The 23,869-nt window shown below is 47.5% G+C and overlaps 1 protein-coding gene across 2 annotated transcripts in view; it reads right to left on the bottom strand.

The window, feature by feature from the left end:
- LOC135575186 (CUGBP Elav-like family member 3) overlaps positions 1-23,869 on the bottom strand; it is an 83,454-nt gene that overhangs the window by 47,473 nt on the left and 12,112 nt on the right. For both annotated transcript variants that reach the window (XM_065027814.1, XM_065027816.1), the window contains exon 4: positions 22,923-23,005. In XM_065027814.1, the coding sequence (XP_064883886.1) occupies positions 22,923-23,005 (83 nt within the window). The remainder of the gene's footprint in view (positions 1-22,922; positions 23,006-23,869) is intronic.

Below are 23,869 nucleotides of genomic sequence, written 5' to 3'. Positions count from 1 at the left end.
GAAAAACACCTTGAGGATTGGTTCTAAACAACGTTTGCCATGTTTCAGTTGATATTATGGAGTTAATTTGGAAAAAAGTTCGGCGTTTGGATAACTGAATTTTCGGGTTTTTTTGGTAGCCAAACGTGACGCACCAAACGGACCGATTTCTCCTGCACAAATAATCTTTCAGGAAAACTGAACATTTGCTATCTAACTGAGAGTATCCTCATTGAAAACATCCGAAGTTCTTCAAAGGTAAATGATTTATTTTAATGTTTTTCTGTTTTTTGTGAAAATGTTGCCTGCTGATGCTAACACTAAATGCTAATGCTAAATGCTAATGCTAAATGCTAACGCTAAATGCTAACGCTAAATGCTAAATGAGAGTTTTGCTATGGTTGAGAAGCATATTTTTGAAAATCTGAGATGACAGTGTTGTTAACAAAAGGCTAAGCTTGAGAGCTAGCATATTGATTTCATTTCATTTGCGATTTTCATGAATAGTTAACGTTGTGTAATGCTAATGAGCTTGCGGATAGATTTACACAATCCCGGATTCAGGTTTTTTTAGTAGCTAAACGTGACGCACAAAATGGAGCGATTTCTCCTAAACAAATAATCTTTCAGGAAAAACGGAACATTTGTTATCTAACTGAGAGTCTCCTCATTGAAAACATCCAAAGTTCTTTAAAGGTAAATGATTTTATTTGAATGGTTTTCTGCTTTTTGTGAAAATGTTGCCTGCTGAATGCTAACGCTAAATGCTAATGCTAGCTATCAATAGCTATCAATACTGTTACACAAATGCTAGTTTTGCTATGGTTGAGAAGCATATTTTTGAAAATCTGAGATGACAGTGTTGTTAACAAAAGGCTAAGCTTGAGAGCTAGCATATTGATTTCATTTCATTTGCGATTTTCATGAATAGTTAACGTTGCGTTATGGTAATGAGCTTGAGGCTGTATTCACGATCCCGGATCCGGGATGGCTCGCCGCAAGAAGTTAACACAGTGTCCAAAGAATGGCCAGATGTATACCGAATGGTGTTGTCTGCGTAGAGGTGGATCAGAGAATCACCAGCACCAAGAGCGACATCATTGATATATACAGAGAAAAGAGTCGGCCCGAGATTTGAACCCTGTGACACCCCCATAGAGACTGCCAGAGGTCCGGACAACAGGCCCTCCGATTTGACACACTGAACTCTGACAAGTAGTTGGTGAACCAGGCGAGGCAGTCATTTGAGAAACCAAGGCTGTTGGGTCTGCCGATATTGTCGATATTGCCAAATTTGTCTCATATGTTCATTCAACTAGAAATATTTTTTTCTAACTATCTTAACTACAACAACAAAAAGCTGTGGAACTAGTTACACACACAGTGCCTTTAACATAAAACATTTTAAACTTACATATTTGACACAGGATGATGTACAAGATGACATTGTGCATGTTCATTTCTACAGTAATTATTACACATTCATCATCTGCACTATTCATCACTCCAGTGTTTAATTGCTCATTATTATTCATGTCCTCACCTGGGATTTGAACTCACAACCTCCTTAATGGCATTCTGATCTTCCTGCAACGCCACCAATTCTGTATCAATTATCAGTTCATCTGACTATTCTCTCATCATTGATTTGACTTATTTACGCTATCTGAGTTGTTTCTGTATCGTTGTCTAATGTTGGTGGGGCATTACTCTGTTTTAATGATACTCCTTCTGTCACGTTCTGACCTTATTTCCTTTGTTTTGTATTTATTTAGTATGGTCAGGGCGTGAGTTGGGTGGGAAGTCTATGTTTGTTTTTCTAGGTTTTGGGTATTTCTATGTTTCGGCCTAGTATGGTTCTCAATCAGAGGCAGGTGTCATTAGTTGTCTCTGATTGAGAATCATACTTAGGTAGCCTGGGTTTCACTGTGTGTTTGTGGGTGATTGTTCCCGTCTCTGTGTTTTGCACCAGATAGGGCTGTTTTTGGTTTTCCACGTTTATTGTTTTGTAGTGTTCATGTTGATCTGTTTTTATTAAACATGAATCAATATAACCACGCTGCGTTTTGGTCCTCTACTTCATTACAGGAAAACCCTTACACCTTCATCGCTATGATAAATAAAATTGTTTTTCTTTAACTGAGATTTACTTTGACGTGAAAAGTGTAGCAATACAGTGAAATCAAGTCATTGACACAGACATGGTGGAGTAGCAGGAAAATGGAATGCTGTGAAACAGAAGGTTGTGAGTTCAAATCCCAGGTGAGAACATGTTGAATAATTACTGTAGAAATTAATATGCACAATGTCAAATATGTAAGTTGAAAACATTGTATGTTACGAGCACTGTGTGTGTAACTACTTCCACAGCCTTTTACCGGGGTAAAATGCCAAAATAATCACTTCTAGTGTCTGCTAAATGACTTAAATGTAAATGTAATGTAATGTAATGAACGTATGAGACAAATTGAGGAAACACATAAGTGTTTAAGTTGACAGGATGTTTGCCTACATTTGGTTTGGGCCAACTAAAAATGTTACATTCCGGTAACACTTTGACCGAAAAGTGAATTAAACAAAAAAAGGTGTGGAACCAGTTACTTAATAAAATGAATTGAAACAAAAACATGTTTTAGTGTCTCTCCTCTCCATTGGTGCTTCTATTCACATAGACAACTACTCATCTTCTCCTCTCGCCTTTTCTCTCTATCCGTTTACTTGTCCATATGCAAACAGGGTACAGCATCTCTCTCTCTCTCTCCCTCTCCCCCTCCCTCTGTCTGTCTCTATCTCTCCCTCTCCCTCTCCCTCTGTCTGTGTCTCTATCTCTCTCTCTTTCTCAAGACAAATTACCCTCTAATTACTCACGTTCCAATTAAGACTTAGTTAACACAAACCATCTGCACACACACCCACACACACACACATGAAAGACTATATTTACAGTTGAGTCGGAAGTTTACATACTCCTTAGCCAAATACATTTAAACTCAGTTTTTCCCAATTCCTGACATTTAATCCTAGTAAAAAGTCCCTGTCTTATGTCAGTTAGAATCACCACTTTATTTTAAGAATGTGAAATGTCAGAATAATAGTAGAGAGAATGATTTATTTCAGCTTTTATTTATTTCATCATATTCCCGGTGGGTCAGATGTTCACATACACTCCATTAATATTTGGTTGCATTGCCTTTAAATTGTTGAACTTGGGTCAAACGTTTCAGGTAGCTTTCCACAAGCTTCCCACAATAAATTGGGTGAATTTTGGCCCATTCCTCCTGACAGGGCTAGTGTAACCGAGTCAGGTTTGTAGGCCTTCTTGCTCGCACACACATTTTCAGTTCTGCCAACATATTTTCTATAGGATTGAGGTCAGGGCTTTGTGATGGCCACTCCAATACCTTGACTTTGTTGTCCTTAAGCCATCTATTTTGTGAAGTGCACCAGTCCCTCCTGCAGCAAAGCACCCCCACAACATGATGCTGCCACCCCTGTGCTTCACGGTTGGGATAGTGTTCTTCGGCTTGCAAGCCTCCCCCTTTTCCCTCCAAACATAATGATGGTCATTATGGCCAAGCAGTTCTATTTTTGCTTCATCAGACCAGAGGACATTTCTCCAAAAAGTACGATCTTTGTCCCCATGCGCAGTTGCAAACCGTAGTCTGGCTTTTTTATGGAGGTTTTGGAGCAGTGGCTTTTGTTCTGGGATTGATTTGCACGTTTCGCACCAAAGTACGTTCATCTCTAGGAGACAGAACGCGTCTCCTTCCTGAGCGGTATGACGGCTGCGTGGTCCCATGGTGTTTATAGTTGCGTACTATTGTTTGTACAGATGAATATGATACCTTCAGGCGTTTGGAAATTGCTCCCAAGGATGAACCAGACTTTTGGAGGTCTACAATTATTTTTCTGAAGTCCTGGCTGATTTCTTTTGATTTTCCCATGATGTCAAGCAAAGAGGCACTGAGTTTGAAAGTTAGCCTTGAAATATATCCACAGGTACATCTCCAATTGACTCAAATGATGTCAACTAGCCTATCAGAAGCTTCTAAAGCCATGACATCATTTTGTTGAATTTTTAAAGGTACAGTCAACTTAGTGTATGTAAATGTCTGACCCACTGGAATTGTGATACAGTGAATTTTAAGTGAAATAATCTGTCTGTAAACAATTGTTGGAAAAATGACTTGCGTCATGCACAAAGTAGATGTCCTAACCGACTTGCCAAAACTATAGTTTGTTAACAAGAAATTTGTGGAGGTTGAAAAATGAGTTTGAATTAATGACTACAACCTAAGTGTATGTAAACTTCCGACTTCAACTGTATATATCACTCTATATAGACACGCTCCTGTATGTGTCTATTCTCTATGGATGCTCTGACATCCTCGTGTGTGTGTGTGTGTGTGTGTGTGTGTGTGTGAACATGCAAAGTAACTGCATCACATGGGCAGCCCATCTAAAGGCATGACCACTCACACATTCACACATACAGATACTCACACAGACACACATTCACACGTACAGACCCTCACACAGACACACATTCACATGTACAGACACACACACAAACACACAAACACACAGTTAATCTCACTCCCTGCAGTAATGCAGAGAGGATTTTACTAGGATTAGGGGATATTAAATCCTTGGATTATCCAATCAAATCTTATTCTACCCCCTCCCTCGCCTATGCACAACCATTGGACTGAACCATCACACCACATCATGGGGGGAGTATCTGTGTGAGTGTGAATGAGTGTGTGTGTGAGTGAGTGTGTGAGTGTGAGTGAGTGTGCATGTGCATGTGAGTGTGAGTGTGCATGTGCGTGTGTGAGTGAGTGAGTGTGTGTGTGTGTGTGAGAGGATTATAGCAGTGGGATCTCTGTTGTCATTTCTGCCTTTTTATTTTTTCCCACAAGACACTGAGGTTAAAAATTATGGCAACCCAAAAGATGATGAGATCCAGTCACAAACCAAAACATGAACCACACGCAGACAGACACACATACCAGAACAGTCCATCCACACAATTTCAGAGATCCATTTTCCTGAGTGCACAAGAAAGAGGAACTATTTTTATCCCTCCCCATCTCTCTATCTAACGTTATTCCTCTCTTCCCCCACTCCTCTATTTCCCTCCCTACCTCCCTCCCTACCTCCCATCTCTCTCTATAATCCTCTCCCATACTGGGCATAATAACAGTGTCATCGCTCTGCTCTCTCTCTCTCTCTCTCTATCACTCCCTCTTCTCTATCGTTCTGCCTACTTTCTCTCTGTTCTCTCTCTTTTTCTCCCTCTCTCTTTCTCCTACTACTGCTGTCTCCTTTTCCTCATCGCTCTAACGAGCCTCAGAGATCCCAGCTCTAACGAGCCTCAGAGATCCCAGCTCTAACGAGCCTCAGGGACCCCAGCTCTAACGAGCCTCAGGGACCCCAGCTCTAACGAGCCTCAGGGACCCCAGCTCTAACGAGCCTCAGGGACCCCAGCTCTAACGAGCCTCAGGGACCCCAGCTCTAACGAGCCTCAGGGACCCCAGCTCTAACGAGCCTCAGGGACCCCAGCTCTAACGAGCCTCAGGGACCCCAGCTCTAAGGAGCCTCAGAGACCCCAGCTCTAAGGAGCCTCAGAGACCCCAGCTCTAAGGAGCCTCAGAGACCCCAGCTCTAAGGAGCCTCAGAGACCCCAGCTCTAAGGAGCCTCAGAGACCCCAGCTCTAAGGAGCCTCAGAGACCCCAGCTCTAAGGAGCCTCAGAGACCCCAGCTCTAAGGAGCCTCAGAGACCCCAGCTCTAAGGAGCCTCAGAGACCCCAGCGCTATAAGCGCTAATGTCTCATGAGCCCTTATGACACACAAATAACAGGTTTATGAACCCAGCTGGCTGGTTTACTAAATTATAGTAATTCTTCCCAATTTAGATTTTGGAAGACCACGATGTCGTCTAGTTTTTAATCCAATATGTTTTCTATATACAGACCAAGGTGATAACAGCCATGTTGAAGCATAATGAATTGACAATGACAGCAAGAAAAGAGAGAGCGAGCAAAAGAGAGAAAGATAGACGGATAGAGAGATTGAGAGAGAGAGAAAGGGGTGGTGTGTTCTCTCCCCATCTCTTTCACACCACGTTAGTCATCATCGTATCCCCCCCTGGTTACCTAGCAACCGGCCATCTCGCTCTCCTCCGTTGCCAAGCAACGAAGTCTGCAACCATAATGCAACCTCCTGAGCTCCCCATCCCCCTCTCTCATTCCTCCCTCTCTCATCGCTCGCTCGCTCCCTCCCTCATCCCTCCCTCTCTCATCCCTCCCTCTCTCATCCCTCCCTCTCTCATTCCTCCCTCTCTCATTCCTCCCTCTCTCATTCCTCCCTCTCTCATCCCTCCCTCTCTCTCTCATTCCTCCCTCTCTCATCCCTCCCTCCCTCTCTCATTCCTCCCTCTCTCATTCCTCCCTCTCTCATTCCTCCCTCTCTCATTCCGTTCTTCACACCTGAGAAGTCTGTCCTTCTTCTCCTCCACTCCATCCTTCATCTGACAGTTAACCCTTCATCAGCCACTCAAACAGAGCATGAATCACCAATGCAGATCACACACACACACACACACACACACACACACTCATATACACAGACAAGTATACGCTCTCCCCCTTCATCAGTGTCTCTGTGTGCGTAAAACAGAAGTAATCATCCTGTTGATCAGCCAATCTCAGAGTTTTTGTTGACACATATGAAAACATGACTATAGTACCACAGTTCAGTCCTTTCTCTTCATACATACTACTTCAGTCCTTTCTCTTCATCATGTTATTTCACACTTTGGGAATACTAGGATTATTTTAATTTTTTATTTTTTATTTCACCTTTATTTAACCAGGTAGGCTAGTTGAGAACAAGTTCTCATTTACAACTGCGACCTGGCCAAGATAAAGCATAGCAGTGTGAACAGACAACAACACAGAGTTACACATGGAGTAAACAATAAACAAGTCAACACAGTAGAACACAGTAGAAAAAAAGAAAAAAAAGAGTCTATATACATTGTGTGCAAAAGGCATTGAGGAGGTAGGCAAATAATTACAATTTAGCAGATTAACACTGGAGTGATAAATGATCAGATGGTCATGTGCAGGTAGAGATACTGGTGTGCAAAAGAGCAGAAAAGTAAATAAATAAAAACAGTATGGGGATGAGGTAGGTAAATTGGGTGGGCTATTTACCGATGGACTATGTACAGCTGCAGCGATCGGTTAGCTGCTCAGATAGCAGATGTTTAAAGTTGGTGAGGGACATAAAAGTCTCCAACTTCAGCGATTTTTGCAATTCGTTCCAGTCACAGGCAGCAGAGAACTGGAAGTAAAGGCGGCCAAATAAGGTGTTGGTTTTAGGGATGATCAGTGAGATACACCTGCTGGAGCGCGTGCTAGTATGTTATGAATAACATATCAAATGTACAGTTGAAGTCAGAAGTTTACATACACTTGTGTAGGTTTTTCAACCTTTCCACAAATTTCTGGTTAAAAAACTATAGTTTTGGCGGTTAAGAGTCGGTAAAGACATCTACTTTGTGCATGACAAGTCATTTTTCCAACAATTGTTTACAGACAGATTATTTCACTTATAATTCACTGTATCACAATTCCAGTGGGTCAGAAGTTTACATACACTAAGTTGACTGTGCCTTTAAACAGCTTGGAAAATCCAGAAAATGATGTCATGGCTTTAGAAGCTTCTGATAGGCTAATTGACAATATTTGAGTCAATTGGAGGTGTACCTGTGGATGTATTTCAAGGCCTACCTTCAAACTGTGCCTCTTTATATGACATCATGGGAAAAAAAAGAAAAAGACCTCAGAAAAAACATTGTAGACCTCCACAAGTCTGGTTCATCCTTGGGAGAAATTTCCAAACGCCTGAAGGTACCACGTTCATCTGTACAAACAATAGTAAGCAAGAATTAACACCATGGGACCACACAGCCGTTATACCACTCAGGAAGGAGACGCATTCGGTCTCCTAGAGATTAACGTCCCAGAACAACAGCAAAGGACCTTGTGAAGATGCTGAAGGAAACAGGTACAAAAGTATCTATATCCACAGTAAAACGAGTCCTATATCGACATAACCTGAAAGGAAGGAAGAAGCCCCTGCTCCAAAACCGCCATAAAAAAACCAGACTACGGTTTTCAACTGGACATATGGACAAAGATCGTACTTTTTGGAGAAATGTCCTCTGTTCTGATGAAATAAAAATAGAACATTTTGGCCATAATGACCATTATGTTTGAAGGAAAAGGGGGAGGCTTGCAAGCCGAAGAACACCATCCCAACCGTGAAGCACGGGGGTGGCAGCATCATGTTGTGGGGGTGCTTTGCTGCAGGAGGGACTGGTGCACTTCACATAATAGGTGGCATCATGAGGAAAGAAAATTATGTGGATATATTGAAGCAACATCTCAAGACATCAGTCAGGAAGTTAAAGCTTGGTCTTCCAAATGAACAATGACCCCAAGCATACTTCCAAAGTTGTGGCAAAATGGCTTAAGGACAACAAAGTCAAGTTATTGGAGTGGCCATCACAAAGCCCTGACCTCAATCCTACAGAACATTTGTGGGCAGAACTGAAAAGGCGTGTGCGAGCGAGGAGACCTACAAACCTGACTCAGTTACACCAGCTCTGTCAGGAGGATTCGGCCAAAATTCACCCAACTTATTGTGGGAAGCTTGTGGAAGGCTACCTGAAACGTTTGACCCAAGTTAAACAAGTTAAAAGCAATGTAACCAAATACTAATTGAGTGTATGTGAACTTCTGGGAATGTGATGAAAGAAATAAAAGCTGAAATAAATCATTCTCTCTACTATTATTCTGACATTTCACATTCTTAAAATAAAGTGGTGATTCTAACTGACATAAGACAGGGAATTTTTACTAGGATTAAATGTCAGGAATTGGGAAAAACTGAGTTTAAATGTATTTGGCTAAGGTGTATGTAAACTTCCGACTCAACTGTAAATATAGTCTTTCATGTGTGTGTGTGTGGGTGTGTGTGTGTGCAGATGGTTTGTGTTAACTAAGTCTTAATTGGAACGTGAGCAATTAGAGGGTAATTTGTCTTGAGAAAGAGAGAGCGAGAAAGAGGGAGAGAGATGGAGAGACAGACAGAGGGAGGGAGGGAGAGAGAGAGCGAGAGAGAGAGAGAGAGGCTGTACCCTGTTTGCATATGGACAAGTAAACGGACAGATAGACAGAGGGAGGGGGAGAGGGAGAGAGAGAGACAGAGGGAGGGGGAGAGGGAGAGAGAGAGACAGACAGAGGGAGAGGGAGAGAGAGACAGACAGAGGGAGAGGGAGAGAGAGAGACAGACAGAGGGAGAGGGAGAGAGAGAGACAGACAGAGGGAGAGACAGACAGAGGGAGAGGGAGAGACAGACAGAGGGAGAGGGAGAGACAGACAGAGGGAGAGGGAGAGATAGAGAGACAGACAGAGGGAGGGGGAGAGATAGAGAGACAGACAGAGGGAGGGAGAGATAGAGAGACAGACAGAGGGAGGGGGAGAGATAGAGAGACAGACAGAGGGAGGGGAGAGATAGAGAGACAGACAGAGGGAGGGGGAGAGATAGAGAGACAGACAGAGGAGGGAGAGATAGAGAGACAGACAGAGGGAGGGGGAGAGATAGAGAGACAGACAGAGGGAGGGGGAGAGATAGAGAGACAGACAGAGGGAGGGGAGAGATAGAGAGACAGACAGAGGGAGGGGGAGAGATAGAGAGACAGACAGAGGGAGGGGAGAGATACGAGAGACAGACAGAGGGAGGGAGGGGGAGAGATAGAGAGACAGACAGAGGGAGGGGGGGAGATAGAGAGACAGACAGAGGAGGGGGGAGAGAGAGAGACAGACAGAGGGAGAGGGAGAGAGAGAGACAGACAGAGGAGGGGGGAGAGATAGAGACAGACAGAGGGAGGGAGGGGAGAGATAGAGACAGACAGAGGGAGGGGAGAGGGAGAGAGAGACAGGGAGGGGGAGAGGGAGAGATAGAGAGACAGACAGAGGAGAGGGAGAGATAGAGAGACAGACAGAGGGAGGGGAGAGATAGAGAGACAGACAGAGGAGGGGAGAGATAGAGAGACAGACAGAGGGAGGGGAGAGATAGAGAGAGAGACAGACAGAGGGAGGGGGAGAGATAGAGAGACAGACAGACAGAGGAGGGGAGAGGGAGAGAGAGAGACAGACAGGGGGAGAGGAGAGAGAGAGACAGACAGGGGGAGAGGGAGAGAGAGAGACAGACAGAGGGAGAGAGAGAGAGACAGACAGAGGGAGGGGGAGAGATAGAGAGACAGACAGAGGGAGGGAGAGGGAGAGAGACAGGGAGGAGAGGGAGAGATAGAGAGACAGACAGAGGGAGAGGGAGAGAGAGAGACAGACAGAGGGAGAGACAGACAGAGGGAGAGGGAGAGACAGACAGAGGAGAGGGAGAGACAGACAGAGGGAGAGGGAGAGAGAGAGACAGACAGAGGAGAGGGAGAGATAGAGAGACAGACAGAGGGAGGGGAGAGATAGAGAGACAGACAGAGGGAGGGGAGAGATAGAGAGACAGACAGAGGGAGGGGAGAGATAGAGAGACAGACAGAGGGAGGGGAGAGATAGAGAGACAGACAGAGGGAGGGAGAGATAGAGAGACAGACAGAGGGAGGGAGAGATAGAGAGACAGACAGAGGGAGGGGAGAGATAGAGAGACAGACAGAGGGAGGGGAGAGATAGAGACAGACAGAGGGAGGGGAGAGATACGAGAGACAGACAGAGGAGGGAGGGGAGAGATAGAGAGACAGACAGAGGGAGGGAGGGGAGAGATAGAGAGACAGACAGAGGGAGGGAGGGGAGAGATAGAGAGACAGACAGAGGAGGGGAGAGAGAGAGACAGACAGAGGGAGAGGGAGAGAGAGAGACAGACAGAGGGAGGGAGGGGGAGAGATAGAGACAGACAGAGGGAGGGAGGGGGAGAGATAGAGACAGACAGAGGGAGGGGGAGAGGGAGAGAGAGACAGGGAGGGGAGAGGGAGAGATAGAGAGACAGACAGAGGGAGAGGGAGAGATAGAGAGACAGACAGAGGGGGGGGAGAGATAGAGAGACAGACAGAGGGAGGGGAGAGATAGAGAGACAGACAGAGGGAGGGGAGAGATAGAGAGAGAGACAGACAGAGGGAGGGGAGAGATAGAGAGACAGACAGACAGAGGGAGGGGAGAGGGAGAGAGAGAGACAGACAGGGGGAGAGGGAGAGAGAGAGACAGACAGGGAGAGAGGGAGAGAGAGAGACAGAGGGAGAGAGAGAGAGACAGACAGAGGGAGGGGAGAGATAGAGAGACAGACAGAGGGAGGGGGAGAGGGAGAGAGACAGGGAGGGGGAGAGGGAGAGATAGAGAGACAGACAGAGGGAGGGGAGAGGGAGAGATAGAGAGACAGACAGAGGGAGGGGGAGAGGGGAGAGAGAGAGAGAGAGACAGACAGAGGGAGGGGGAGAGGGAGAGAGAGAGAGAGACAGACAGAGGGAGGGGGAGAGAGAGAGAGACAGACAGAGGGAGGGGAGAGGGAGAGAGAGAGACAGACAGAGGGAGGGGGAGAGGGAGAGAGAGAGACCGACAGAGGGAGGGGGAGAGGGAGAGAGAGAGACAGACAGAGGGAGGGGAGAGGGAGAGAGAGAGACAGACAGAGGGAGGGGGGAGAGGGAGGAGAGAGAGAGACAGACAGAGGGAGAGGGAGAGAGAGAGAGACAGACAGAGGGAGGGGGAGAGATAGAGAGACAGACAGAGGGAGGGGAGAGATAGAGAGACAGACAGAGGGAGGAGAGATAGAGAGACAGACAGAGGGAGGGGGAGAGATAGAGAGACAGACAGAGGGAGGGGAGAGATAGAGAGACAGACAGAGGGAGGGGGAGAGGGAGAGAGAGACAGGGGGGGGAAGAGGGAGAGATAGAGAGACAGACAGATGGAGGGGAGAGGGAGAGATAGAGAGACAGACAGAGGGAGGGGGGAGAGATAGAGAGACAGACAGAGGGAGGGGAGAGGGAGAGAGAGAGAGAGAGACAGACAGAGGGAGGGGAGAGGGAGAGAGAGAGAGAGAGACAGACAGAGGGAGGGGGAGAGGGAGAGAGAGAGACAGACAGAGGGAGGGGAGAGGAGAGAGAGAGACAGACAGAGGGAGGGGGAGAGGGAGAGAGAGAGACAGACAGAGGGAGGGGAGAGGGAGAGATAGAGAGACAGACAGAGGGAGGGAGGGGGAGAGATAGAGAGACAGACAGAGGGAGGGAGGGGGAGAGATAGAGAGACAGACAGAGGAGGGGGAGAGGGAGAGAGAGACAGGGAGGGGAGAGGGAGAGATAGAGAGACAGACAGAGGGAGAGGGAGAGATAGAGAGACAGACAGAGGGAGGGGGAGAGATAGAGAGACAGACAGAGGGAGGGGAGAGATAGAGAGACAGACAGAGGGAGGGGAGAGGGGAGAGAGAGACAGACAGGGGAGAGGGAGAGAGAGAGACAGACAGAGGGAGGGAGGGGGAGAGATAGAGACAGACAGAGGGAGGGGGAGAGGGAGAGAGAGACAGGGAGGGGGAGAGGGAGAGATAGAGAGACAGACAGAGGGAGAGGGAGAGATAGAGAGACAGACAGAGGGAGGGGGAGAGATAGAGAGACAGACAGAGGGAGGGGAGAGATAGAGAGACAGACAGACAGAGGGAGGGGGAGAGGGAGAGAGAGAGACAGACAGGGGAGAGGGAGAGAGAGAGACAGACAGAGGGAGGGGGAGAGGGAGAGAGAGAGACAGACAGAGGGAGAGAGAGAGAGACAGACAGAGGGAGGGGGAGAGATAGAGAGACAGACAGAGGGAGGGGGAGAGATAGAGAGACAGACAGAGGGAGGGGGAGAGGGAGAGAGAGACAGGGAGGGGAGAGGGAGAGATAGAGAGACAGACAGAGGGAGGGGAGAGGGAGAGATAGAGAGACAGACAGAGGGAGGGGGAGAGATAGAGAGACAGACAGAGGGAGGGGAGAGGGGAGAGAGAGAGAGAGACAGACAGAGGGAGGGGAGAGGGAGAGAGAGAGAGAGACAGACAGAGGGAGGGGGAGAGGGAGAGAGAGAGACAGACAGAGGGAGGGGGAGAGGGAGAGAGACAGACAGACAGAGGGAGGGGGAGAGGGAGAGAGAGAGACAGACAGAGGGAGGGGGAGAGGGAGAGAGAGAGACAGACAGAGGGAGGGGGAGAGGGAGAGAGAGAGACAGACAGAGGGAGAGGGAGAGAGAGAGAGACAGACAGAGGGAGGGGAGAGATAGAGAGACAGACAGAGGGAGGGGAGAGATAGAGAGACAGACAGAGGGAGGGGGAGAGATAGAGAGACAGACAGAGGGGGGGAGAGATAGAGAGACAGACAGAGGGAGGGGAGAGATAGAGAGACAGACAGAGGGAGGGGGAGAGGGAGAGAGAGAGACAGGGAGGGGGAGAGGGAGAGATAGAGAGACAGACAGAGGGAGGGGGAGAGGGAGAGATAGAGAGACAGACAGAGGGAGGGGAGAGATAGAGAGACAGACAGAGGGAGGGGAGAGATAGAGAGACAGACAGAGGGAGGGGGAGAGATAGAGAGACAGACAGAGGGAGGGGAGAGGGAGAGAGAGAGACAGACAGAGGGAGGGGGAGAGGGAGAGAGAGAGACAGACAGAGGGAGGGGAGAGGGAGAGAGAGAGACAGACAGAGGGGGGGGAGAGGGAGAGAGAGAGACAGACAGAGGGAGGGGGGAGAGGGAGAGAGAGAGACAGACAGAGGGAGAGGGAGAGAGACAGACAGAGGGAGAGGGAGAGAGAGAGACAGAGGGAGAGGGAGAGGGAGAGAGAGAGAGACAGGGAGGGGGAGAGGGATAGATAGAGAGACAGACAGAGGGAGGGGAGAGGGAGAGAGACAGGGAGAGGGAGAGATAGACAGACAGAGGGGAGAGAGAGACAGGGAGGGGAGAGGGAGAGATAGAGAGACAGACAGAGGGAGGGGGAGAGGGAGAGAGAGAGACAGACAGAGGGGAGAGGGAGAGAGAGAGACAGACAGAGGGAGGGGGAGAGGGAGAGATAGAGAGACAGACAGGGGAGAGGGAGAGATAGAGAGACAGACAGAGGGAGGGGGAGAGATAGAGAGACAGACAGAGGGAGGGGGAGAGATAGAGAGACAGACAGAGGGAGGGGGAGAGATAGAGAGACAGACAGAGGGAGGGGGAGAGGGAGAGAGAGAGACAGAGGGAGGGGGAGAGGGAGAGAGAGAGACAGACAGAGGGAGAGGGAGAGAGAGAGAGACAGAACATTTTTAGTTGGCCCAAACCAAATCTCCAACATGAGAAAATGTAGGCAAACATTCTGTCAACTTAAACACTTATGTCTTTGCTCAATTTGCTACTCCTACACACTCAGTCACACGTACACACAGTCACACGTACACACACAGTCACACGTACACACTCAGTCACACGTACACACTCAGTCACACGTACACACTCAGTCACACGTACACACTCAGTCACACCTACACACTCAGTCACACCTACACACTCAGTCACACCTACACACTCAGTCACACCTACACACTCAGTCACACCTACACACTCAGTCACACCTACACTCTCAGTCACACGGACACACTCCCCTAGTCCATTTTCCCCTGCTTCCTCTTTTCATACACTCACTCCCTTTATCCTCCATCCTCTTTCTATCCTCCCCTTCACAAACACACAAAGCATCATAAGTACACCTGTCCCTCTATCTTCTCCCCTCCCATCCCCAGACACAGAGAAGGTAAAAATAGAGAGATGGAGCGGCGGAGGGATACACATCACAAACCCCACCAGGCAGAGAAAGAGAAGGAGAGAGGAAGGCAGGGGAGGCTGAAATAGAAAAAGAGAATATGAGAGAGAGAGAGAGAGAGAGAGAGAGAGAGAGAGAGAGAGAGAGAGAGAGAGAGAGAGAGAGAGAGAGAGAGAGAGAGAGAGAGAGAGAGAGAGAGAGAGAGAGAGAGAGAGAGAGAGAGAGAGAGAGAGAGAGAGAGAGAGAGAGAGAGAGAGAGAGAGAGAGAGAGAGAGAGAGAGAGACTACATGGCCAAAAGTATGTGGACACCCCTTCAAATTAGTGGATTTGGCTATTTCAGCTACACCCGTTGTTGACAGCTGTATAAAATCAAGCACACAGCCTTGTAATCTCCATAGACAAACATTGACAGTAGAATGGCCCGTCATAGGATGCCTTTCCAACAAGTCAGTTTGTGAAATTTATGCCGTGCTAGAGCTGCTCCGATCACTGTAAGTGCTGTTATTGTGAAGTGGAAACGTCTAGGAGCAACAACGGCTCAGCTGTGAAGTGGTAGGCCACACAAGCTCACAGAATGGGACCGCTGAATGCTGAAGTGCATAGCGTGTAAAAATTGTCTGTCTTCGGTTGCAACACTCACTATTGAGTTCCAAACTGCCTCTGAAACCATGTCAGCACAATAACTGGAGCATAATGAAATGAGCAGCCACACACAAGCCTAAGATCACCAGGCGCCAAGCGTTAAAGCTAGCTGCCATTGGATTCTGGAGCAGTGGAAACGCGTCACCATCTGGCAGTCCAACAGACAAATCTAGGTTTAGCGAATACCTGGAGAACTCAACCTGTTCGATTGCATAGTGCCAACTGTAAAGTTTGGTGGAGGAGGAATAATGGTCTGGGGCTGTTTTCATGGTTTGGGCTACTGTAGGCCCCTTAGTTCCAGTGGAGGGAAATCTTAACGCTACAGCATATCTAGTGGAAAGCCTTCCCAGAAGAGAGGAGGCTGTTATAGCAGCACTGTTCCAACATCAAGTGGAAAGCCTTCCCAGAAGAGAGGAGGCTGTTATAGCAGCACTGTTCCAACATCAAGTGGAAAGCCTTCCCAGAAGAGAGGAGGCTGTTATAGCAGCACTGTTCCAACATCAAGTGGAAAGCCTTCCCAGAAGAGAGGAGGCTGTTATAGCAGCACTGTTCCAAAATCTAGTGGAAACCCTTGCCAGAAGAGAGGAGGCTGTTATAGCAGCACTGTTCCAACATCAAGTGGAAAGCCTTCCCAGAAGAGAGGAGGCTGTTATAGCAGCACTGTTCCAACATCAAGTGGAAAGCCTTCCTAGAAGAGAGGAGGCTGTTATAGCAGCACTGTTCCAACATCAAGTGGAAAGCCTTCCCAGAAGAGAGGAGGCTGTTATAGCAGCACTGTTCCAACATCAAGTGGAAATCCTTCCCAGAAGAGAGGATGCTGTTATAGCAGCACTGTTCCAACATCTAGTGGAAAGCCTTCCCAGAAGAGAGGAGGCTGTTATAGCAGCACTGTTCCAACATCAAGTGGAAAGCCTTCCCAGAAGAGAGGAGGCTGTTATAGCAGCACTGTTCCAACATCAAGTGGAAAGCCTTCCCAGAAGAGAGGAGGCTGTTATAGCAGCACTGTTCCAACATCAAGTGGAAAGCCTTCCCAGAAGAGAGGAGGCTGTTATAGCAGCACTGTTCCAAAATCTAGTGGAAACCCTTGCCAGAAGAGAGGAGGCTGTTATAGCAGCACTGTTCCAACATCAAGTGGAAAGCCTTCCCAGAAGAGAGGAGGCTGTTATAGCAGCACTGGTCCAACATCAAGTGGAAAGCCTTCCCAGAAGAGAGGAGGCTGTTATAGCAGCACTGTTCCAACATCAAGTGGAAAGCCTTCCCAGAAGAGAGGAGGCTGTTGTAGCAGCACTGTTCCAACATCAAGTGGAAAGCCTTCCCAGAAGAGAGGAGGCTGTTATAGCAGCACTGTTCCAACATCAAGTGGAAAGCCTTCCCAGAAGAGAGGAGGCTGTTATAGCAGCACTGTTCCAACATCAAGTGGAAAGCCTTCCCAGAAGAGAGGAGGCTGTTATAGCAGCACTGTTCCAACATCAAGTGGAAAGCCTTCCCAGAAGAGAGGAGGCTCCAGAAGAGAGAGGAGGCAGTTATAGCAGCACTGTTCCAACATCTAGTGGAAAGCCTTCCCAGAAGAGAGGAGGCTGTTATAGCAGCACTGTTCCAACATCTAGTGGAAAGCCTTCCCAGAAGAGAGGAGGCTGTTATAGCAGCACTGTTCCAACATCAAGTGGAAAGCCTTCCCAGAAGAGAGGAGGCTGTTATAGCAGCACTGTTCCAACATCTAGTGGAAAGCCTTCCCAGAAGAGAGGAGGCTGTTATAGCAGCACTGTTCCAAAATCTAGTGGAAACCCTTGCCAGAAGAGAGGAGGCTGTTATAGCAGCACTGTTCCAACATCAAGTGGAAAGCCTTCCCAGAAGAGAGGAGGCTGTTATAGCAGCACTGTTCCAACATCAAGTGGAAAGCCTTCCTAGAAGAGAGGAGGCTGTTATAGCAGCACTGTTCATCAAGTGGAAAGCATCCAGAAGAGTGGAGGAAAGCAATGTTCCAACATCAGAAAGCCTTCCCAGAAGAGGAGGCTGTTATAGCAGCAATGTTCCAACATCTAGTGGAAAGCCTTCCCAGAAGAGAGGAGGCTGTTATAGCAGCAATGTTCCAACATCTAGTGGAAAGCCTTCCCAGAAGAGAGGAGGCTGTTATGGCAGCACTGTTCCAACATCTAGTGGAAAGCCTTCCCAGAAGAGAGGAGGCTGTTATAGCAGCAATGTTCCAACATCTAGTGGAAAGCCTTCCCAGAAGAGTGGAGGCTGTTATAGCAGCACTGTTCCAACATCTAGTGGAAAGCCTTCCCAGAAGAGAGGAGGCTGTTATGGCAGCAAGGGGGAGACCAACTCCATATTAATGGCCATGATTTTGGAATGAGATGTTCGACGAGCAGGTGTCCACATACTTTTGTCCGTGTAGTGTAGATAGATAGATAAATGGTGAGGGAGAGAGGAATGTTGTCTGGTGAATGTGCAGCAGTAAGCAGTGTACTATGGTTAGTAAACAGTGTTGCTGACTACATAGATCTGTTAAATTAGCCTGCAAAGCCGTCCGCCTGGATAATTGCTCATCATAGCCTCTCCCCATAGGGAGACACACACACACACACACACACACAGTAGATACTGAATGTAATGAATGCATATGCTATGAATGTTTATTTGATTCAATACATTCAGTATCTACTGTTGTAAAAACATATGAAACGACACACACAGACAGACAGTGCCACTGCCTGTCTATAGACAGTCTGCTGCTCTTCCCAGAGAGCATCAACACATGACTACAAACACCTGGTAAGCTGTTTATCACACTTTCATTTCATCTAAACCAGGAACTACGGACCACAGCCAGACACAGAGGGGGTGTGTGTGTGTGTGTGTGTGTGTGTGTGTGTGTGTGTGTGTGTGTGTGTGTTGAAACAGCAGGAGAAGCAGGATGAGCTATGTGGAAGAGGGAGAGTGAAGAGATAGAGAGATATGGACAGAGCATAGAACAGAAGAGAAAGATGAGGCAAAGAGATAAGGCAGGATATACAGGAAGAGAGAGCCAGGGATGGACAGATAGAGAGAGAGAGATAAAGAGAGCTAGAGATGGAGATGGGAAACTGGAATATTAATCTGCAGGGAATTAAGATGAGTCGTTTAGAGAGGGCTGCTGAACCCAACAGTATGGTTAACCTCTTGCTTCTACTTGGGACGCTTGCGTCCCAACTAGAGCTCTGGAAATGCAAATGCGCTACGCTAAATGCTAATAGTATTAGTTAAAACTCAAAAGTTAATTAAAATACACATGCAGGGTATCAAATTAAAGCTACACTCGTTGTGAATCCAGGCAACAAGTCAGATTTTTAAAATGCTTTTCGGCGACAGCATGAGAAGCTATTATCTGATAGCATGCACCAATACACTACAACACAAAAGCACAGCAGGGGACGTAAACAAAATAATTAGCATTTCGGCGTTACACAAACCGCACAATAAAATAGAAAACAGTCATTACCTTTCACCATCTTCTTTGTTGGCACTCCTAGATGTCCCATAAACACTATTGGGTCTTTATTTCGATTAAATCGGGCCATATAAAGCCAAGATATCGTTATATGTAGACTGTGTGATAAATGAAAAAAACAGCGATTTCACAACGTAACGTCATTTTTAAAAATTCAAAAAGTAGACGATAAACTTTCACAAAACACTTCGAAATACGTTTGTAATGCTACTTTAGGTATTAGTAAACGTTAATAAGCGATAAAAATCATCCGTAGGCGATGTAAAAATCATTAGCTGTCGTCTTGGAAAAAATTTCACGAGAGAGCTCTTCCGGAATGATCTGGGCGGAGACCGGAGGTAAGTGGTGCCCCTGTTTCGGTTCAACCAAGAATCAAAGATGATTCAATTCACAAGACTCTAGACAACATGGGGATGCTGTGGGAGTTCAATGCTCGGTCTTATCTAATTCGGCTCACTGTTAACAATTGCTGGAAGTGGCGCAAGGATATTTATTTCCATTTTCTGTGATCAGGTTTTCCTGCGCTTTCCGATGTAACGCACGTTATGTTATAGCCACAGTCGTGATTTAACCAGTTTTAAAAACGTCCGAGGGTTTCCTATCCACACATTCTAACCATATGAACGTACTATATTCCTGGCATGAGTAGCAGGGCGCTGAAATGTTGCGCGATTTTTAACAAAATGTTCAAAAAAGTAGAGGGTAGGAGCAACTAGTTAATGGTGTGTGAGAGAGATGAGGGGTACAGAGAGAAAGAGGGGTACAGAGAGAAAGAGGGGTACAGAGAGAAAGAGGGGTACAGAGAGAGAAGAGGGGTACAGAGAGAAAGAGGGGTACAGAGAGAAAGAGGGGTACAGAGAGAAAGAGGGGTACAGAGAGAGAGGGAGGGGTACAGAGAGAGAAGGGGGGTACAGAGAGATAAAGAGGGGTACAGAGAGGAGGGGTACAGAGAGAAAGAGGGGTACATAGGGAGAAGGAGGGGTACAGAGAGAGAAAGGGGGGTACTGAGAGAGAAAGAGGGGTACAGAGAGAGAAGGAGGGGTACAGAGAGAGAAGGAGGGGTACAGAGAGAAAGAGGGGTACAGAGAGAGAAGGAGGGGTACAGAGAGAGAAAGGGGGGTACTGAGAGAGAAAGAGGGGTACAGAGAGAGAAGGAGGGGTACAGAGAGAGAAGGAGGGGTACATAGGGAGAAGGAGTGGTACAGAGAGAGAAAGCGGGGTACTGAGAGAGAAAGAGGGGTACAGAGAGAAAGAGGGGTACAGAGTGGAAGAGGGGTACAGAGAGAGAAAGAAGGGTAGAGAGAGAGAAAGAGGGGTACATAGAGAGAAAGAGGGGTACAGAGAGAGAGGAGGGGTACAGAGAGAGAGGAGGGGTACAGAGAGCGAAAGGGGGGTACTGAGAGAGAAAGAGGGGTACAGAGAGAGAAGGAGGGGTACAGAGAGAGAAGGAGGGGTACAGAGAGAAAGAGGGGTACAGAGAGAGAAAGAGGGGTACATAGAGAGAAAGAGGGGTACAGAGAGAGAAAGAAGGGTAGAGAGAGAGGAGGGGTACAGAGAGAAAGAGGGGTACAGAGAGAGAAAGAAGGGTAGAGAGAGAGAAAGAGGGGTACATAGAGAGAAAGAGGGGTACATAGAGAGAAAGGGGGGTACTGAGAGAGAAAGGGGGGTACTGAGAGAGAAAGAGGGGTACAGAGAGAAAGAGGGGTACAGAGTGGAAGAGGGGTACAGAGAGAGAAAGAAGGGTAGAGAGAGAGAAAGAGGGGTACATAGAGAGAAAGAGGGGTACATAGAGAGAAAGGGGTACAGAGAGAGAAAGGGGGGTACTGAGAGAGAAAGAGGGGTACAGAGAGAGAGGAGGGGTACAGAGAGAAAGAGGGGTACAGAGTGGAAGAGGGGTACAGAGAGAGAAAGGGTAGAGAGAGAAAGAGGGGTACATAGAGAGAAAGAGGGGTACAGAGAGAGAGGAGGGGTACAGAGAGAAAGAGGGGTACAGAGTGGAAGAGGGGTACAGAGTGAGAAGGAGGGGTACAGAGAGAGATGAGGGGTACATAGAGAGATGAGGGGTACAGAGAGAGAAAGAGGGGTGCAGAGAGAGAGGAGGGGTACAGAGCGAGAGGAGGTGTACAGAGAGATGGAGGAGTACATAGAGAGAAAGAGGGGTACAGAGAGAAAAGGAGGGGTAACGAGCGAGAGAGAGAAGGGGGAGATATAGTGATAAAAGAGATGAGGATAGTGGTATTGTGTGTGTGTGTGTGTGTGTGTGTGTGTGTGGTGTTATAGAAAGGAAAGAAGTTACAGAAGCCTCTTTTGTCTGACTGACACAGCCCCCTCTGCCATGCTAACTACAGATTTACTTCTAACCTCTAACCCCAGACACATGCTGTGGTCAGCCCACTGGCCCCAACAAGGCTAACAGGTACTGTGACACAATTTCAATAATAAGCCAAGTGTTTATACATGCTGAGACAATTTCATGTTCATGAGGCATTAGGGAGCTAGACAGACACTGACATGAGGAGAGGAGAGGAGAGGAGAGGAGAGGAGAGGAGAGGAGAGGAGAGGAGAGGAGAGGAGACTTCCTCCATCTCTCTTTCTCTCTCACTCCCTCCATCTCTCTCTCTCACTTACTCCATCTCTCTCTCTCACTTACTCCATCTCTCTCTCTCACTTACTCCATCTCTCACTCACTCCCTCCATCTCTCTTTATCTCTCCCTCCCTCCATCTCTCTTTCACTCTCTAAACCTCTTTTGCTCATTGGGCCCCTCAGGGGTGTGTACTTAGTCCCCTCCTGTACTCCCTGTTCACCCACGACGGTGTGGCCAAACAAGACTCCAACAACATCATTAAGTTTGCAGTGGTAGGCCTCATCACCGACAATGATGAGACAGCCTAAAGGGAGGAGGTCAGAGAACTGGCAGTGTGGTGCCAGGACAACAACCTCTCCCTCAATGTGAGCAGGACAAAGGAGCTGATCGTGGACTACAGGAAAAGACAGCCCCCATTAATTAAGTTTCAAGTTCCTTGGTGTCCACATCACCAACAATCTATTATGGTCCAAACACACCAAGACAGTTGTGAAGAGGGCACGACAACACCTTTTCCCCCTCAGGAGACTGAAAAGATTTGTCATGGGTCCTCAGATCCTCAAAAGGTTCTACAGCTGCACCATCGAGAGCATCCTGACTGGTTGCCTGGTATTGCAACTGCTCGGCATCTGACCGCAAGGCACTACAGAGGGTAGTGCGAACAGCCCAGTACATCACTGGGGCCAAGCTTCCTGCCATCCAGGACCTCTATAATAGGCGGTGTCAGAGGAAAGCCCATAAAATAGTTAGAGACTCCAGTCAACCAAGTCATACACTGTTCTCTCTGCTACCGCAATGCAAGCGGTACCGGAGCACCAAAAGGCTCCTTAACAGCTTCTACCCCCAAGCCATAAGACTGCTGAACAATTCATCAAATGGCCACAGGAACTATTTACATTGACCCCCCCCCAAGCCCAAGCAATTATAGTGTAACGTGTCTGGAGCTGAGACGTGTTCCCGCCCCGCCGGAGAGGAAGGAGTGGAGGAGAGGAAGGAATGGAGGAGAGGGAGAAGTGGAAGAGAGGAAGGAGTGGAGGAGAGCGAGGAGAGGAAGGAGTGGATAGAGAGAGAGAGAGAGAGAGAGAGAGAGAGAGAGAGAGAGAGAGAGAGAGAGAGAGAGAGAGAGAGAGAGAGAGAGAGAGAGAGAGAGAGATATCATACTATAGTGTCACATGTTTAATGAACAGTGCCCTAACCCTGGCAGAGCTACAATACCCCACTGGAGAGTAGAACAAGACAAAGAAGGATGGGACAATTAATTAGTGCGATAGTCTAGTCTAGAAGTAGTCCTGAAGGGCCAATGAGAGAGTAGATACAACACAATGAACACACTGGAATTCCAAGGCTCTTCTCCATGACATCATGTGTGTGCGCGTGTCATATGACTTGTACTCACCCCCGGTAGCGTCTTCTGCTCATGCAAAGCACTCTGGGCCTTCAGCGCTGACTCCCTCGCACAGTATGTCAGGAATGCACATCCTGAGAGAGAGAGCAAGAAAGAGAAAGAGAAGGAGAGAGAGAGCGAGCGAGAGAGAGAGAGAGAGAGAGCAAGAAGGAGAAAGAGAAAGAGAGAGAGAGAGAGCGAGAGAGCGAGAGAGCAAGAAGGAGAAAGAGAAAGAGAGGGAAGAAAGGTAACAAGAGGGAGGAGAGAAAGATGATGAGATATTTGATGATGTCATCTTAGTTTGTTAGATATGTGAGAATATAAAAACAAAGAGAGTCCATATGCATAACCTCCCAGTCATTTATTGGGTAATAAAACACCAAGGTTTTGGCATCACTGTGCCTTCTTCAGGGTGAGGTTCCACATATTCTTCAGATATGTGGGAATAACATCACTAATTCTGGATCGAGCCTCCTGGGCAGACGGACAGACACACAGGTTCATACAGACAGACACACACACTGAACAGTCAATCTGCTTCTATTTATCTCTATCTCCTACCATCTTCCTTTCCCTGTTCCTCATTTTCAAGTCCATAATGTAAAAAGCGACTGGTTTTCTACAAGCCCCATGAACACAGTTAACCTACAGCTGACGAGGACACAACACGGCACAGCGCGGCTCAAAACAGCACAGCTCAGAACAACACATCCTTAATACCAAATAAAACTCACATTCACGCTATTCATCTAACTCAGTACTAAAGAACCACTCACACTCATTCCCATACCTACCTCCCTCCCTCCATCCATCTCTCCCTTTCTCTCTCTCTCTCTCTCTATCTCTCTCTCTTTCTCTCTCTCTCTCTCTCTCTCATGTACCTGTGTGTAGGTAGAGCGGCTGGCCAATGTTGTTCCTACAGCTGTCACAAACCTGTCACCACCACTAAGACAACAGGC

This window comes from Oncorhynchus nerka, linkage group LG14 (genome assembly GCF_034236695.1).
Source record: "Oncorhynchus nerka isolate Pitt River linkage group LG14, Oner_Uvic_2.0, whole genome shotgun sequence".
Lineage (NCBI taxonomy): Eukaryota > Metazoa > Chordata > Actinopteri > Salmoniformes > Salmonidae > Oncorhynchus > Oncorhynchus nerka.
The sequence above is the reverse complement of the archived record's forward strand: the minus strand, read 5'-3'. Positions and strand labels throughout refer to the sequence as shown.